The 19,851-nt window shown below is 30.3% G+C and overlaps 3 protein-coding genes and 1 non-coding gene across 5 annotated transcripts; 1 reads left to right on the forward strand and 3 right to left on the reverse strand.

The window, feature by feature from the left end:
- Window positions 1-4,551: 4,551 nt before the first annotated feature.
- On the reverse strand, window positions 4,552-4,623 carry TRNAQ-UUG. Its single transcript has one exon. It is a non-coding gene; the product is annotated as a tRNA-Gln (tRNA).
- Window positions 4,624-5,430: 807 nt separating this feature from the next.
- LOC114184078 (probable WRKY transcription factor 33) lies at window positions 5,431-8,533 on the forward strand. 2 transcript variants are annotated; one of them, XM_028071319.1, is made up of 5 exons: window positions 5,431-5,895; window positions 5,994-6,152; window positions 6,681-7,309; window positions 7,423-7,584; window positions 7,693-8,533. In XM_028071319.1, exons 1-5 carry the CDS (start codon window positions 5,686-5,688, stop codon window positions 8,144-8,146), a joined length of 1,614 nt encoding a protein of 537 aa, XP_027927120.1. In that variant the 5' UTR covers window positions 5,431-5,685; the 3' UTR covers window positions 8,147-8,533. The 2 variants fall into 2 exon arrangements, with proteins under 2 accessions (XP_027927120.1, XP_027927119.1); XM_028071318.1 differs by having other exon boundaries at window positions 5,438-5,895; window positions 6,678-7,309.
- Window positions 8,534-9,064: 531 nt separating this feature from the next.
- On the reverse strand, window positions 9,065-11,129 carry LOC114184079 (CASP-like protein 4B1). The gene is made up of 3 exons (XM_028071320.1): window positions 10,587-11,129; window positions 9,800-9,935; window positions 9,065-9,257 (listed from the first exon to the last, which is right to left on the reverse strand). Exons 1-3 carry the CDS (start codon window positions 10,856-10,858, stop codon window positions 9,066-9,068), a joined length of 600 nt encoding a protein of 199 aa, XP_027927121.1. The 5' UTR covers window positions 10,859-11,129; the 3' UTR covers window position 9,065.
- Window positions 11,130-16,641: 5,512 nt separating this feature from the next.
- LOC114185628 (soyasapogenol B glucuronide galactosyltransferase-like) lies at window positions 16,642-18,450 on the reverse strand. Its single transcript, XM_028073471.1, has one exon. It carries the CDS (start codon window positions 18,322-18,324, stop codon window positions 16,834-16,836), a length of 1,491 nt encoding a protein of 496 aa, XP_027929272.1. The 5' UTR covers window positions 18,325-18,450; the 3' UTR covers window positions 16,642-16,833.
- Between the last annotated feature and the right edge of the window lie 1,401 nt (window positions 18,451-19,851).

Below are 19,851 nucleotides of genomic sequence, written 5' to 3' on the forward strand. Positions count from 1 at the left end.
GATTCCAAATCCCAACGGGCAAAGCAAAACTATATGTCTTAGGAAATATGTGTAAAAATTTCATATCAATCCAACTGTTAATGAAGAGGATGTAATCATTTTACCGAGAGAGTTCGTAAACACAAACTAGGTGACGTCTAACAACTTTAAAATAATGAAAGTAAACTGCTTTAACTACAAACATCAAATTTCAAATCCCAATGGTCAAAATGACAATTTATGTCTCAGAAAAGATGTGAAAACATTTCACATAATCCAACAGTTAATTAAGAGGATATAATCATTTTACCGAGATTGCTTAGGGACAAAAACTACAAACTAGACAATTAACTTTTCTTACAATTACCAATTAAACATAAAACATGTATCAAACAATTATTATAATTAAACTAGCCTCTAATACCACTACTAATTATCAACTTGTCGTATCTAAACTCACACAAGCAAAAATATCAACAAGCAATCATGCACATAAGAAAGTTAGCCCCCTTATCACCACTATTATCATAATATTCACACAAGCACAATCATAGTAATCCACAAGGAAGAAGTAACATATGAAAGTTCGTCTCCCTTACAACCATCATTTATCACAAGTTATCATATCCACACAAGCATAAACATAGTTACAAATAAGAAAATAACAACACAAGAAGGTTATCCCCCTTATCTATAGAGACTTCCTTGCTAAGTTTCACAACCCAATGAGTATGACTACTTTAAACCTCACTAGACATGCTATAATTTGAGAGGGAAGATGATATATTTTTTATGGTGAATTGGTGAAGGAATGAAGGGTTTATATAGGATTGTAATAGGTATTTTTGCTAACAAAAAATTTGATGTGTAGAATGCATGGTTAATAAAAAAATTATCGATGAAATGCTTGGGTAATTAAAATATCATGGTATGTAGATTCCACTTGGCAAACTCTACGTGGACCAGAAAAGGATAGGATAATTGAAGTGTATATAGGAAAAACAAGGGTGTGATTGAGGAGAATGGGTTTTTCCTTCATAAGGCCCAATGAGTAAAGAGTAATATTATAAGAGAATTGGTGTAAAAAGAAAATGAGATTTCTAGAAACTAAATAAGAATATGGATACTAATCCTTATTTAATTATTCCACTAAATGTAAATTTTCTTGGATCTTTCGTTCTTCCCGATATAAAAAAAAAATCATCTTAAAAAGTTGTTCTTACAAAATTTAATTTGATAAGTTTCTTTTATCTCCCTATTTATTTTCTCAATAAATATTATTGATTTCGGATCCTATAATGTAACGATCCAAATTAGCACATAATTATACCAATTTAAATCATTACATAAGTAATAATCAACAACATATAAATATGTAAATCTATATACAAAGTATTTACAGTCCTCCAAAATTATAAGTTAATTTTTCAAAAATAAAATATTTAAAATTAATGAGGCACGGTTGATACTAAGTGTGTGTGTGTATATATATATATATATATATATATATATATATATATATATATATATATATATACATACATATATACCTACATCCATTCTGATTCATCAACTCGCAATCTCGTTATCGATCCTCAATATTACTTGCAAGACCCTCTACTCACGCATAAATATACGATTATCGTAGGTGGAAATCACATCCACAAAAATGCAAGAATAAGCTAGTGAAGTTCCAATATACGGTAAGAAAACAAATAAAAGTTATTCACATAATATTAACACAAATCATATTCAAATAATCTCACATACAGATTCTATACTGTAAACTATCCATAATTAACCTTATGTAATTATTTCATAAAATTCATGTACACTAAACCACATCCACCCACCTAATTGTATAGGTAACCTCAATATAACTATTCATTTATGGTAATTGTACCATTCCTTCTTTATCAAAAATTTATAAAGATTAATTGAACTTCGTAGTGACTAGTCACGATAAATGAGTCTCATCATGAGCAACAGATATACCTCCAGCTATCACATATCAAATTTTCTTTATTATACTTTATAATGTCTAGTCAAAAAAAATGAGCAACTAGTTTACTCATTTAAATCCCCAGGGTCACACCTCCAGTTACAACAGATCAAATATTTATTTATCATAAATTTTATTTTGTTATTAAACCATATAATAGTATAAATGAATATAATCAATACATAACTAAAAATAAATATAAATAAATAAAGAGGACTAGTACGTGACTGAAGATAAATATAAATAAATAAATGAGAGTAAATATAAATTAAATAAATAGGACCGGTACACAACTTGATATGAATATAAAAAAAATAAACAAATAAGAATGGGAACTAAATATAAATTATAATGATGTTATGGACACCTCACTTAAGGCAAGTATAGAAACAAAACTAATGATGAAGGGATAAAAGTATAAAATATGTGCCTAACCATTAATTAACATATCAAAATGATAATACTCATCAATATTGAAGTACCAAGAAAGTGAAACCACTAATAGGGCAAATCGTGTGCAACTAACTACTATAACTACAGACCCCTATTCTAAGATCCCTACGGTTAAAGTGAATAATTGTATGTCCCCGACCAAATATTTTAGAATTTCAACGAAATCAAATGATTAATTAAGATGATATGATCATTTTACTAGTATAGTTCCTAGACACATACCAGGTGATGTCTAACGTCTTCAAATCAATAAAGTAAATTACTTTAACTACATACCTCTAAATCCAAATCACACTGGTCAACATTAAAATACATGTCTTAGAAAATATGTGTAAAAATTTCATATCAAACCAATGGTTAATGAAGATGATGTAATCATTTTATCAAGACAATTCATAAACACAAACTAGGTGACGTCTAACGACTTTAAAATAATGAAAGTAAATTGCTTTAACTACATACATCAGATAAAAAATCCTAGTGGTCAAAATGACGATCTATTTCTCAGAAAATATGTGAAGACATTTCAGATTAATCCAAACAATTAATTAAGATGATACAATCATTTTACCGAGATTGCTCATGGATTGAAACTAGAAACTAGACAATTAACTTTTTTTTACCATTGCCAATTAAACATAAAACATGTATCAAACAATTATTATGATTAAACTAGCCATACCACTACTAATTATAAACTTGTCATATCCAAACTCACACAAACATAAATATCAACAAGCAATCAAGCACATAAGAAAGTTAGCCCCCTTCTGACCACCATTATCATAATATTCACACAGGCACAATTATAGTAATCTACAAGTAAGTAATATCATATGAAAGTTCGTCCCCCTTACAACCATCATTTAGCACAACTGATCATATCCACCCAAGCATAAACACAGTTACAAACAAAAAAATAACAACACAAGAAGGTTATCCCCCTAACTTGAAGAGACTTCCTTGTTATGCTTCACAATCCAAGGAGTATGACTACTTTAAATCTCACTAAAGATGCTAGAATTTTGAGAGGGAGGATGATATGTTTTTTATGGTGAATTGGTGAAGGAATGAGGGATTTATATATGGATACTAATCGTTATTTAATTATTCCACTAAATGTAAATTTTCTAGGTTATTACATAATGTAAAATTGTTAGATTTGGGAGTAATGTTATATCTAGTAGAAAATATTAAGGAATATGCTTGATATAATAAATGTGATGGAATTGAATGTTGTTACATTCATCTCAATGTTAATAGAATTATCATTAGGGTGATCATGGTATATGAAATTAATTGAGGTTAAAAATTTGGGATTGTATGTGTGAGTACTTGTAGTAATGTATTTATTAAATAAAAATATTTATCTTAATAGAGATATTTTAACTTTGTTGAGTGTTTAAATGCGACATTTTCATGTCTATAGTTAAACTTATTCTAACATGAAAAGACTGAATGTAAACTAAAGAAATGATTTGAGTTATGTTAACTATTAATATATGATAAAACATACTTAATACATATATTTTATAAAAATATCGATTGATATTTTTTATAAAATATCCTATATAGATCTATATATTGATCAATTTTAATAAATAATTAAAAATCTAAATCTCCTTAGATATTTATGATTTGAGTTGAGACTTAAATTGTAAATGACATTTAACTTTAATATCAATAATTTATCCTTTATTTTAACTATATTTAGTACACATACAAATTTTTCTATAAGTTTAGAAGATAAAGTTGGAAAAAAATATATTTTTAATATATTTTGGATGAGTATGCATATGAGATAGATATGATTTAATTCCGAAATTTTTGTTAATATTTTAATTGGCAATACATGTTAAAAAATTTCCGATCAAAGAATAGTTACTCCAGGAGTTACATTATAAATTAATTACACTCTCATATACATGTAAAGTGAACGAGGGCAAAAAATATAACCCAGGACAAAAAGAAATCCATCTTCAATTGGACATAAAATAAAGAGAGAACGATGTTTATTTCTAACTCTTTTGGATGTAGAAAATTACAATCTGAGTAAGATTGTTAGAATTTTCATAAAAGGTCCCCAATAATTAAAATTTTAATGATGAAAGACAAAAAGGTCCTACCGGGAGTCGAACCCAGGTCGCTGGATTCAAAGTCCAGAGTGCTAACCACTACACCATAGAACCACTTTTGATTGCAGAAATACACTTTAAAATAATAGAATTATGATTTAAACATACATCAAAGAACATAAATTAAATGACATTTTTTTATCATTTTTTAATTCTGAACTACTTACAATATTTTAGCCAAATATTTTCTATTATTAATTAAAGTGATGTATTCTTCCTTATCTCTTTCAGTAACTCAAGCCAACAAGAAATCTTTAGGCATATAAACAAATAAAAAAGAAACGTCTATAACTATTTAACCAATTTCAGAAGTGAAAAACAACCTAAAGCTCCTCAAACAAAACGGTCCAATAAATTATTGAAGATAGACATTGAATATTGAGGTTGTTTCATAACATTAGATTTCTGACATTGGTACCACATAATCACAGACACCTCAACACAATCCAATAACAGAATCCTATTTTTACAGGCCGCCGTTCCCTCTCTCAATAATGTAAAATCTTTTTGTCTCCTATTTGACTGAAAATTTTTCTCCCAACTATTCAGATTTACTAACCCTTTTCTTAAAATTCTGTTTAACTTTCAAAGTTAAAAACTTTACTCTTGTTTTAAGTTTACTGAACATGAATTTTTTTCTGTATATTTGAGATCAGAAAGTGGTTATGATTGTAAACAATCTTGAGATAAAAATGATTAAAGATAATCATAATCATAATCTTAATCTTAATCCATATAGTAATTTCTTCTGATACAAAATCATCCAATAATTGTGTTATAATGGTAGCAAGTAGCTGGCAGGCTATGAGGCAACCCAGTCAAACACACAAGTCTTGACCCAATTGAGTTTTCAACGGTCAAACATCTCTTCACCTTCCTAGAAGCACCTTCCAAGACTTTTTTCTGGTGATTTCAAGCTTTGCCATAAAATTATGCACCAATTCCCTCCTATATTATCACTATTCACTTCTGTCTCCTCTCCTTATATCATGCCACACACCACTTTCTGTTTTTCCAACATAAACTCAAAACCTAGCAACCTTTTCTTCAACAAAGAGGATATCTTTCACCAACCTTCTTTCCAACAATTGTAACAAACAACAATACTATAGTAACATGACCATGGGTGATCATAACAGTAACTGGGGAACTTCTGAATATAATCATCATCAACTTGGACTTGATGTTCCAAAGTTCAAGTCTGTTCAACCTCCTTCTCTACCTTTCTCTCCCTCTCCAGCCTCCCCTTCTTCTTACTTGGCCTTTTCTTCTGCTTTCAGCCCATCTGAGTTCTTCAACCCTTCTTTGTTTCTGCCTTCTCCAAAAGTAAGTTTCAAGCTTTCTCGTTCGTGCAAATAAGCTTCTGTGGTTTGGTTTCATCACTAATTGTGGGGTTTTCTTTGGTGTTATGTGTGTGGTTTTAGATTTTTGCATCTCCGACTACTGAAGCTTTGGCTGCCCAGACCTTCAACTGTTCAGGAGAAGAACAACAACAACAACAACGTCACAAGGAGGATGAGAAAAACTTCTCGGACTTCTCTTTCCAAACCCAAATCCAATCTTCCTCAGGCATGCTTCAAGTGGTGAGCACTGTTGTCTTTTTGTCACTATTTCACTTAAACAAGTATTATTTTCTGTGTGTCTTTTTGGTTAATCTTTGATCATCAAATACACTTGGAGGCTGGTTGTTATTTATTCTCTTTTTTGTTTAGACATTTGGACTCAGTTTCTAATGTTAGCTTCATAGTTTTTCCTTTTGTCTCGGATCGCCTTGTGGGGTCAGTCCATTGTTTACTTGTTTTTAATGGTCCTTTGTATTGTTTTCTTCTTCTTTGTTAATCTTGTCTCTCTATTTTATTTTTGTTGGCATAAACACGGTTTGAACGGTTAAACCAGAACTTGCATAGCATATTCCAAGTTGAAAAAGTCTAAGCCAAAAGTATGTCAATGTGTGTTTCTATGTTTTGACAAACATTAAACTCCATAGTAGTGATATAATCAAGCTGCATAATCACAGTAAACAATGTTTGATTTATTGATGACTTGAAACATGCTATTCTTGTCGTGTATTTGGATTTGTATTCTAACTACCTGTTTTACTTGAACAGCAGGAACCTCTTAAGAAGCAAGATATATGGAAATTCAATGAACCTTCAAAGCGAACCGATTATTCATCTGAGAGGACAGCAACAAAATCTGAATACCCTTCGATTCAGAGCTTTTCCTCAGAAATGGCATCAGGCAAAGCAGAACTACAAAGCAATTCAGTTCCTGGGTCTGGTCATTTTGATTACGCCAATGCATCTCAGTCTGTTAGAGAACAAAAGAGATCAGAAGACGGATTCAACTGGAGAAAATATGGACAGAAACAAGTGAAAGGGAGTGAAAATCCTCGTAGTTATTACAAGTGCACACATCCAAATTGCTCAGTGAAGAAGAAAGTTGAGAAGTCTTTGGATGGCCAAATCACTGAAATAGTGTACAAGGGCCATCATAACCACCCAAAACCACAGTCTATTAGAAGAGGAAGCTCTCAATCAATTCATCAACCTTCTTCATCTTGCACAAACTCGGGGATTTCTGATCAATCAGTGGTGACCCTAAGCAATCCACAAATGGATCATTTCTCCATGCAGGAAGATTCTTCAGCTTCTGTAGGAGAGGAAGAGTTTGAACAAACATCCCAAACCAGTTATTCTGGGGGAGATGAAGATAACCTTGGACCACAGTCCAAAAGATGGTAAGATCGATAAACGAAAGTCTAATGATTTTGATTCACTACTTTAGAATGAAAAGACAGAGTTTACTTGGTTTGAAATATAATGTAACTAAGTCTGATTCGTATTGTTTCAGGAAAGGAGATAATGAAAACGATGACTATTCGGCCGCAGGGAGTAGAACTGTGAGAGAGCCTAGAGTTGTAGTTCAAACCACAAGCGAAATTGATATACTTGATGATGGCTTTAGGTGGAGGAAATATGGACAGAAAGTAGTGAAAGGAAACCCAAATGCGAGGTAATTAACTGAAGAGAACAAATACCCTTTAGTCAATGGTTCTAATTCTAAGCGTTACAGTTCATTGCATCAATACCATTACTTAAATTGTTCACATTCCATGTGCAGGAGCTATTACAAATGCACAGCCCCTGGTTGTTCAGTGAGAAAACATGTTGAGAGAGCTGCACATGATATCAAAGCTGTGATTACAACTTATGAAGGGAAACACAACCATGATGTGCCTGCTGCACGTGGTAGCGCAAGTTATAACATGAACAAAAATTCTCTGAACAGCAACATATCAGCTCCTATAAGACCCTCTGCAGTGAACTGTTATTCTAACTCATCAGGTTTAAAAAATTCTCTCTACAATAATACCAGGCTTCCAGCAACCGGAAATCAAGAATCTTTTGCACTGGACAAGTTCCAGAACCCTGGTAGTTTTGGCCAATCGGGTCCAAACAAATCAATGGGTTCATACAACGATCATGCACCGTACTCGCATGCTACATTCTCAAATGCCAAGGATGAGAGAAAGGATGACTCCTTCCTTCAGTCATTTCTGTCAAAGGACTTCTGAATTTGGCTCTACTTAGTAATATTATCCTGGATATGTTATTGTATAGCATATAGGATTTTAGTTACTCAACACAGCAGAACATGGACAAAGAATTCCCAATGTTTACTTGGTTACCTCATTTAGATTAGTGAGTTGAACTACAGCCATAGTGACAGTAAGTTGTTACTATACTACCTGTCTGCTAAGTTTCTCCCAATAGAAACTTTGAACTTTATCATAGGATTTGACGGATGAATTCTATTATTCTTTTGTTGTATTTGTAGGAAAAAAGGTTTTCTTGGAAGAATCTTCATTAATTGATCTCGTAAGAATGCTTGTGCTGGCAATTTGTAATATGCAGTCTCTACTTTTAGTTTATATTAAATGATTTGTGATGACTGATGAATATCAGGAGGTCCAGGATTTCCATAAATTTTTACAAAGCCATCTCAAGGATTTTGATAAACATTCAATTCAAAGTCCTTATTGCCCTCAAAACAAAACATAATCCTTGATGGAAATTTTGATGATAATGAAATGTTTAGTGACTTTTGTAGTAAACTAGTGTATAAATTTTGACAGTTGAAATCTCTAACATTTTAGGAAGTCAAGTCTTTTATTGCTATGGAAACAAAATGAACTTCAGTTCTGACTTCTACTGCATGAGTCACAGTCAGGCAAGAATAATGCATTCCCCACATTGGTTTTTCTTTTTTGGCCAAACTGGTCAATAAACAGTCTCAAATACAAGAAAGGAGATTAAACATTACATGTATTGGTATATTGAATCAATATCAGATCTCACTGTTTAACATGTGAACAGAGCCAGAGAGGTGAGGTCTGAGTCCATTTCTCATCTTTACTATACAGAAAAATGTGATTTGTATAGAAGTATGAAAATGTGAAACAATAATAGGGAGAGTTTTGCACAGTTCCTCCTTCAGATATAAGGTTGAGTTGATAGTTTGTAGCCAGAAATAAGGGCTGAAGCTGCTAGAGACAAAAAGGCAAAAATAGACATGCTAATTGCTGCAGCTGAAGCGTCTGTAAATATATTGTCAGCTCCTGTCCTCATTCTATTTGTCAATGGAACTGCTGAAGATGCCGATGATATCAAAAGATATGCAGCAATCTGCAACCAAAAACGTTGTGCAATTAACATTTGTAGTCCTTCAAAGGCAAATATTTCGCATATCATAGCCAATCATAAAGGTTGTGATTTTGAATAAACAAAAATACTTTAAAGCTCTGAATAATTCAAAATGAAGCCTCTACGAACCGATGGATCATCTGAATATTATATGGTGGTTCCATCAGTTGGACTCATTAACTTGTCCAAAACTAAGGCCAATAAAAATCTCCCATTATGTGATTGCATTATTGAAGCATTTAAAACGTCACTGCATCCTTATAAAAACATTTCATTTTATTACTAAATATTTGAAGCTAGACAAGCTTTCATTTTCATGACTTCCTTAGAGGTAACTTCTGAAAGACGTAACAAGTTTCCAACCCAATCTTTTAACACTGGTGATAGCTCTCAGCTCAGCCACTCAGCCTCAAAGGGGGCAACAAATTTTGATTCAACTTAAACTTAAACACAAGCCATAGAACCAGACATGGGATAAAAAAAAGAAGCTGGATCGATGAAATTAGAGAAAAATGATATCAAACCTGATCACCAACAAAGTCAATTATAGCTGCCATTTTTGGCTTAAGCATTTGTTTTGCAGTGGAAAGTTCACGAATTTGACGGAACGCTTGGCCTCCAGTGTACAAACTAGACAAAATCGCTATAGCTAGCAAGTACCTGTCATTCTCCAAATCACAATTCAACTTCATCACAATCGTGAATCCACTATCTATATATCTCAAACTGAAGTTTTGTATGATGATTCAATCAATTATAATTGTCATGATAAAGATTACACATTTTATATAAAAGTTATTTAAAGTGTGATTAAAAAAAAAAAAAAACCACATGTACTGTATCCTTGTCAGAAACAACCTTACTTGAGTTGTTGTGAACAAGTTGGAACAAATTCTGACAGTTAATTCACATATTCAATGCTCTTTAAGGGGTATTGATCCCTGGTGTTAAAATAAAATTAAACTCATTATTTTGTTGGTTTCTCACAGTTTTTCCCTTTAGAAGATAACAATTCACACACCAGATGCGAACACCTCTATCAGTGGAAATTCGAGCCTAGGTTTGATTCACTGCACGAGAGACTAGTCATTTTGGTTAGACTAACCCATCTTGTTTATTTAACTCATTATATTTCTAACATTTATCTGTCTCAAAACCAATCAACTATCCTAACAACTCAGACCAACGAATAGTTTTATCTCACATCTCAATTCTCAGATCAACATTAAAAAAACAAAAAACAAACAAATCTTAGACCAATACCCATGGTTCTTAACCCAAAATTCCAAAAGAAGGGTGTCAGATTTCTACCTGTACTCTTCATATTTATCGAAATCTCTCCAATCGCCGTGTTTATTGCTGGCCATGACAATGAACGAAATCAGAGACAAAAACAGAGCGATCCCTCGCAGTGCCAAGGACGCTCTCTTCATCAAGTCCTCCCTCTTCCACCGCCGCAGGATTCCGGCTATTCCCCAGCCGCTGGTGGCCGACGTCCGTTGGCTCTCACTGGGCGCAGAAGGCGCCGCTGGCGGAGTCTGAATATGTATCTTTGGCGACGAATTTCCGTCGAGATTTGACATGTTGTGTTTGGTTTTAGATTGGGATTCGAAGGAATTGAAGTGAAAGAAAAGAGCGTAGTTTGGTGTTTTTGTGTTTGCTTATGTAAGGTGGCAATGTTGGTAAAATCGTTATGGAAGTTATCGAAGTTTCGGGGAACACAGTGGTAGGAGCTGACGCGCGCGTTAGTAGTAGCGAAGATGACGTGGCGTGATGCCATCGGTTGAAGGAGTGAGAGTATAACAAAAAAGGGAATGATAGCTGCCACAGCAATGTTGCGGTGATGGCAGGACTGGGAGTGCCAGCGTGGCAATGGAGATAATTACATTGCAAAATTATTTTTTTTATATAAATTTTTAGTAAAATTATAAATTTACTTTTATTTTTTACTTTATATTTTAGTTTTTACGTTATTTAATATAAGCGATTGATTTAAAAAAAAATAGTACATCAATCAATAAAACACACTGAATTAAATCAAAAAGTAAAAGATTAAAATAAAAGATAAAAATTATAATATCATTGTTTAACTTTTTATTCATCTAAATACACTATAATTTATCATGAATTAAATTTATTTAAATACAAATTTTGTCTTCACCTCTGCGTAATTAATAAATATATTAAAAACACATCTTATGATATCAATTAAAATGAATTATCCTCGATCTTAATCTTTCATTTATTGTATATTAAGAACTAATTAGATTAATAATTTCTGATGTTAAAAGGTATTGAATTCTCATTTGTCTTCACTATATCAATAATAATATATATTTTTTTTTTTTGCAGTTTCCTATCTCCTAAAAGTCACCGATTTATTCCGTTTCATGCCATCCTATTCCTGTCATCAATCACTTCATATGAAAATGTAAATAAATTTTGTAACAACAGAATCTTATCGTAACAAATTAAATAAGTGTATTTTTTACCGTTTGACGAAAAAAAGAAGACGAACAAAGCCATTGGTGAATTAAATTGAAAACAACCTTTAGAAACACTTTGATTCCTTTCCTCCTTGACCCATATATACATACATTCAAGATAAAATAAAACTATACCCAAAATGTCTCATGATAATCAAAATTAACATGTATTAAACTGCTGAATGGTAGATTGCAAAGTTAAAACGTATAAATATAACAAAATACTCATCAAGTACGAACAATATACGTATTTCTTACGTAAGAATTTGCTTCCGTGTATTGGTGGAAAGTAATTTACTTTTTTAAGTGATATATATATATATATATATATATATATATATATATATATATATATATATATATATATAATATGTGTTGTATAATATAAAATAATTAAATTTCTTTATTATATTACATGTGTATTTTTATGATACGCAACTTGCTTCTAAAATAATAGAAGCAAGTTGATCAAAAGATATTACAGACCATAATAGGTGATTATTTTATTTAAAACATAATTAAAACCATTCATTAAAAGCTATTTTATTAAAACCCACAATAATCCTATACATTTATCAGACTTGAACTTTTTTATCTTTATGAAGAAAGGAAAAGAAAACTTAAATAAATATTCTGTTATTTTTGGAAAGCTCAATTATATATAATAATAATAATAAATATTTTCACTAATATTGTTATTTTGGGTTATTAACCCAAGGTTACAAAAAAGGTAATATAATGAATGATCACAAGGTGCCTGAAAAAGTCTCATAATTCAAAATTTGTTAAAGAAGACGAAAAAATATATGTTATTGAGCCTACTGAACAATAGTATACTTAATTTAAATAATAAAAAGGTGAATATTAGTCTTAAAAAAATTAAAATATATCTCTAAGTAGATTGTTGTCGTCTTTCTAGGTATCTAGAGGTTTATGTAATTGGTGACTTTGTTAGTGATTTATTCATATATGATAAATATGTTATAGTCGAGGTATTATTTTTTTTTTTTATATTTAACTAGTGTAATTATCGCACTTGTTTGTACACATTTTATAAATATGTAATATTATATTAGTAAGTAATAATATTGTAACTTTATTAAATTAATATATAAAATAAAATTATATTTACTAAAAATATTGTATTTTTATTAAGTTAATATATAAAATAAAATTATATTTATTAAAAATAAAGTGAAATATATCAAAAAATATAAAAAAATAACAGTTGATAAATAAAAAAAAGGGAAAGAATAGAGATAAACGATTTTATAAAAAAATTGTAAAAATAATAATCAATTTTAAAAAATTTCATAAATAATTATATTTTAAAGGGTAAAATTAAAATTTTAAAATATAAAGAAAAAAGAAAAAATTCTCTTTATATAATATTATATATATATATATATATATATATATGTAAAATAATTATCTCTCTCATCATGAAAATATATCTGTTATTAAAATAAGAATAATAATCTATATAACAATGTAATGATAATAGCAATGATAAATAAAATTATTTTAGTTGACTATGATTTCTTTTTCGCGATTAAAAGGTATGACTTTTATAATTACATGTAATATCTTACAATCGTATTTTCAATCTTTACTCAAGCAAAATATATTTTACTTTATTCTTTTTATCTAAAAAAAATAAATAAAAATATGTATTATCTCCATTTTCCATAAATGTTAAGCCAAAAAAATTATTTGCAAATATGATTAATTATTAAATAATAATAATATATTATAACACTTAAATTTTCTTAATTTTTTATGTATATTTTATATTCATATTTACACACAATTATATTTTAAAATTACAATATTTTGAATACTATAATTATCTCACGTATGCATAATAGAAGAGAATAAATAAAATAGATAGATAGTTTCATTACATGCACAATTATTCTATTTATTTTTTTTTACCTTTAATCTTTGTTTTTAATATATTAATAAAAATAGAGAGAATTGGAATAGTTAGAGACACATTTAACAAAGTATATTATGTTTGTATGTAAGGGATAATCAATAGGTACCTATATTTTATTACTCTCAGTTCTTAATGTAAAATAAGATAGAAAGTAGAAAATGTATATTAATGAAAATACTAATAAATTGTCTTTTAATTTATAGAAGTTTTTGAATTCATTGCATATAACATGTGGAGGTTTAAAGAAAAAAGAAGTAGAAAATATTTAAATAAAAAAGTAATTTGAGTATGTATCTTAACATTAAAATAAGAGTATTTATTAAATAATAATCAATGCTTAAGCATTGAATAAGATAATAATATTATTTATATAGCTTCAGTGAGAAAGTATAGTTTCTTTCAATTGACATTTTCTCTTAACAGATGATATTTAGATAATGGATTACGATCAATTATGTTTAAATACATAAAATAAAATATTTACTTTAAAATATAATATAATAAATAATTAAAATAAATAATAAATAAAATATTTCGTATTTTAGTATTTTATAAAATAACTTATTTTACAGTTTAATAATTAATTTTGTTAGAATAAAATTAATTTTATTAGATATTTTTTAAATTGATATGTAATATATAATAATTAAATATTAATAACTCTATTTTATTATTATAATAAAATAATTATTAAAATAAAAATAAAATAATAACGAATAAAATAGAATAATATTTTATAATAAAATAATTAAAATAATATTAACAATTTATTGATTTAATTATTTGAATATATTTTTATTATTTCATATAACTTTTTTATTTATTGCGATTTTGTATTTTGATTTAAATTTTAACTTATATTTTCCTAAAAGGATTTCTTACATTACATATGATACCATTCAATTTCTTCACACTCTCCATTCATTTTCCTTCCATCAAAACAATCTCACTTTTCCTTTAATATTTTTTTTTTCATTTCCAACTCTAAACTCTACCCTATTAAAAATGAATTCAGTTATGGCAATATTTTGTTGTTGTTTTGGATGTGTTTTTCAGTAATTTGCTATTAATCCACCGTAAAACCTGTGTTGTATTTCAAAGAGTTTGTTACCCATTAGGTAACAATTATGCAGGTGAGTTGTTTGAGAAAATGTTTATTAGGAGAAAGATAAGCATACCTTTCCGTGTTTAGCTAATGTTTATTTGTGGGGGTTTTTCAGGCACCCATGTGAAGGGAAAAGGTGTTGGGAGTGTTTGGAAAGGGAAGGAATTGTGAGTAAAGTGGTGGGAAAAGAGGCTATGGATTGTAACTTAAGAGTTGGTTCTTTCAAATTTGTGCTTTTATGGTGTTTTTGTTAGAAAGTCACCTATCACATGAATGCTGGGATTTTTCATTACTTTACTTGATTTCGAAAGAAAACTTGACAGTTACCACAATCCCGCATCATAATTGGACATTAACAAAGCTCTAATGCTGTTTATACCATTTTTATTTGGTGGATGAACTTAATTTGGTTTTGTAACCATCATCTATTGTGTTGTGGTTTATGATACAGGTGCAGGGTTCTTGTATGTGCTTCATACTGTGTCCAATCCCGTAAGTCTGTTATTTCATTCTCATTTGTATCGTTCTTTCATACCAAATTTTAATCCCTACCATTAAAAGAAAAAGAAAGTTATCAATCAGGTAGAGGGAATGTAACCTAAACGGATTAAGATAAAAGTGAATTAATTTAATTTGATTTACTTTTTGTGAGTTTTATGATAATTTTTTTAATTTATTTTATATATTTATTGTAGTGTAATTAAAATAAATTAATTTAACAAACCTTTTTTAGCTGTGTAATTAAATTGTTAGTATATTTTATCAAATATTATTATAAAAATAATATTAAAATATGAATTTATTTGACAAACAAATTAATTAAATATCTGAATTATTCAGACATTGTTATACAATATTCTAATCTTTAAAAATATTAAAATATAAATCTAAATAATAAATAATTATAATAAAAAAATTATAAAAAATAGTAAAAATATAATAAAGAATTAGTGTTAACAATAATGTATAAAAAGTAAATTTTTATATAAAAACTTGGTTTTAGTAGCAAAGTTAGTGTATATAAATGATAGATTTTTTTTTTAACGTAGATTTTCCCTCCATCTAAACGGAAAATAATATTAACTAAATATAAATATTTTAAAAGTATCATGTAATTCGTATATATTATTATATATATTGTTTTTGTAATAAATATTATACCATAATAAATATAAGAAATATAATTATGAATGTAAAAAGTATGCTGATAATTGAAATCACACATTTCAGGTATATATTATAAATAGATGAAGAGTTTGTTGACACTTTCTTTAATGTATCTGAAACAAAGGACGAGAGAATGACAACACAGTTTTGATGGTAATTCTAGCTGAGTTAAAACCTTTTTTAGAAAGCCAAGGTTGAAGATTTATTTATTAATGGATACTGACAAATTCCTTCTGATGTTACTACTGAGACTGCTCAACATATTATAAAAATTGTTCTTTCAGTAATTGAGACAAGGAACACCATCAGATGGCAGCTTACCTTAGATGGAGAGTTAAACAAGCCTAATATTTTTATTTACCAAACTAATCTTGGGGTAAAAGGATCTCGAATATTGCTATTCCACCTTCAAAATCCTTTAATACATTAGGATGATTTGTTAAGAAAAAGAGGAACCATCATAGTCTCTTTGCGTTCTCAGTGTCAGCAGAACAAAGAAACGATGGAGCATCTGTTCTTCAGCTGCTCTTATGCTTCAAAGCTGTAGTAGTGGCTTAGTACTGTGCTAGTATAAGTATATTTGATGCTTCTATTGAATCTCTTCTGTAGGTTTGCAATGCATCTTAGAGTGTGTTAGTAAAAGGTTTGGTAATGTTGGACATTCATATCAGGATATTAAAAATAAGATATATTCTGCCGTAAATATGACTTTCTGTATCTGCAAAGGCAACATACCTTTATCTCCATTTTACTTGCTATTCAGTAAAAAGGCTAAGCAAAGCCTTGGGAACAGGATTAATATGCTTGACAGAAAAAGAAAATTTTGGTGCGATTCAATCTTATTTAAAACCTTCCTCAAGACTAAATTTTTGTGTTTGTTTTCTCAGCAGCTTTAGATTCCTTCAGTGATTTTAGCTCATCTAACAGCTGCATCAAGCTGTTGTAAGACGATCCACCCTCCTCTATGCTCTTCTTGGAAGCACCTGCAAGTTCTCTTGCCCTCCTTCTGATTTCTGTGCTCTCTTCTTTTCCCATCAACTCTACCACAGCCTTTGCAATCTCTTCCCTTCCCACCATTGCATCCTCTCCCAGGCTTGTCCAGAACTTGTTTTCTTTAGCTCCCACCGGAACTCCAATCTTCAACACATCAACTAGCAGCTTCTCGTTGTAAAATTGCTCTGCAAACATTGGCCATGTGATCATTGGCACTCCAGCACTCACACTTTCAAGGATCGAATTCCAACCACAGTGAGTCACTATTCCTCCTATGGCAGGGTGGTTCAATATCAGCAGCTGTGGTGCCCAGTTCCATATGATATAACCCTTCTTGCTTCTTTTCATCTTCTCCTCAAACTCTTGAAGGAAAATGTGTCCATTGTCATTTTCATCTTTTTTTCGTGCAACCCAGATGAAATTACAGCCAGAAATTTCGAGCCCGTGAGCAATTTCAACAATTTGAGCATGAGGGAGCCTCGTGAGGCTCCCAAAACTTACATAAAGTACAGACTCATTTTGCTTAGAGTTAAGCCAATGTAGCCACTCTGAATCTTGTGCAAAGTCCTCCTTGTGTCCCCTAGTGACCTTTTCCTCACCCCCCTTGTTAGCCCAGGCTGAAACTGGTCCTACACTCCAGCACTTGATCCCCTTTGTACTTTTATAAAGAAGCTCATAATCACCTTCAAGTTCATGAAAACTGTTGCACAGTGTTCCATAACTTCTGATCTGTGATTCATAGGCTTCATTCATTAAGTCTGAAAATTCATCCTTAGTCTTTACCCATTGTTCTAGCTGCAAGTTGGTCATCTCAATATTATGTGGAAGACCAGGAATTGAGAACTTCTGGGTGGCAGAAACTAACCTCTCATGAGGCTTATGCTTTGTGATAAAATGAGTCGCACAGCTTGCGAAATGGCTTGCACTGTAAAAGTAAAGCCTTGGAATGCCTAGTTTTGCAGCTGATTCAACTGTCCAAGGATACAGCAGATCAGTTACAAGACAATCTGGTTGCAGATCCTGAAACAGAAGCTCAAATGGACCTTGGAGCATCGACACTCCATAAAAGATTTTACCAATTATATCTGGGGAAGTGCCATCTTTGAGGTTTTCAGCACCATCAGGGAGACCAAGTTGGGCTGTTGGGAATGGTACCACTTGAGTTCTGATGTGGTATCCACTATTGAAGTCACTGTCTATGGCGTTTTGGAATGTCAAAGCATTAGCATGGGTAGTGATAATGGTAACACTAACACCATATCTGGCAAAAAGCCTTGCTGTATCCACCATGGGGTTCAAATGACCAGGAGATAGATATGGTAGAAAAATTACATTGAGTTGGTGGGATTCTGTCTTCATTGCAAACTGTGCTTAGAAAAAACCACTCACACTTCTCCTTCCAAACACAAATCACAGCTTGTACCTCTCTTTCAACTTTCCACAGCCATTTTTCAAGTAGTTAGTGCTATTCTTTTTATATGACCACTAGACTTAAAACAAGAACCATTTGCATTTAATTATTAACATCATTTGGCCGGTTCTTGGTCTCCCCGTTCTTCTTGACATGTTTCTTTCGTTAGCTTCTGCCACAAACGGTTAGTGAGATCATTTTATTCATGGTTAACTTCTTTTTTTGTAGCCTTTTGAACTGTATCTTCTTGTCTCCTACTTTTGTTTTTGTTGGAGTAGTTAATGTCAAACTATCAATGCATAAGAGAACATACTACAATAGAAAAGCTTGTTTATATTCTGCAGATTTTTTTTCTTAAATAGGTGACATAACATATATTTATATTAATATGGGATATTCTAAGATATGGAATAAAAGGAGAAATTATAAGAGAGTTCTTATTTATAAGGAATAATTGCTCCTATTTACAAGGAGTAATTGTTGGGAATTTCTAATAGCTGTCCATAAAAGATATAAAATAATAACAAAATACATTTATACACGTTAACGGTTAAAACAAGGTTTGAAATAGACTACCATATTTTAGGTTGAAAGTGTCAAACTTAAAAGTATGCTAATGTCTGTTTCTATGTACTGACGGCCATAAACTTTGTTAAAATGATCATCAAACTGCATAATCAGGTTAAAAAATAGGTGGATTAATCTGGCTTAGAACTTGTTAATGTCATCTATTTTGTTCCCTAACAAGTAAAAAACACTCGTTGTAGTTGAAAAATATGAACCACTAGAAGAACAACACATGGAAACTTGGTATTGTTGCAAAAGAAACTGAGTTATCATCGACAGAGCACAGGACCAAAATGTGAATATTCCATCAACCTACCTTTTGCCCCCTTATTATACCATAGGCCGGTGGTTTTGTCATTATATATATATATATATATATATATATATATATATATATATATATATATATAAATTGTAATTTATATTATAAAAGTAAGTATAATTAATAAATGAATATTTAATAATAAAGCTTGACTGGCTCCATAATCAAGGTAAAGCTGATATATTTCTTATTTTCGCAAATTGAGTGGCATCAAACAATGGTGTGTATTCATTTAGAAACAAAATTTGTCCTCATAAAATATAGGCTTAGGTAATGATGTGTATTGAAACACCTGTTTTCATAATAATTTGAATTCAATTACGAATAGGCTCTTTATCTTTCTCCAAACTCTGTTCTAGTAAAAGAAAAAACTCAAGATCAGAACTCTTGTAATTTTGCTAAGAAATTTAGAGCAAGTTAGAAGAATTATGTAATGACACTAAATTAGTTGTCGCAAAGCTTACAAACCATGTGATTGAAGCATAATAAGTCATGTTAGAAAAGTAAACTGGAACTGTTATTTACATTCCACTTATGTCAATCCCTCCACTTCGATACGTAGAAACTTGCAAATAGTTGGTATATT

The sequence above is a fragment of the Vigna unguiculata genome, chromosome 5 (genome assembly GCF_004118075.2).
Source record: "Vigna unguiculata cultivar IT97K-499-35 chromosome 5, ASM411807v1, whole genome shotgun sequence".
Classification (NCBI taxonomy): Eukaryota; Viridiplantae; Streptophyta; class Magnoliopsida; order Fabales; family Fabaceae; genus Vigna; species Vigna unguiculata.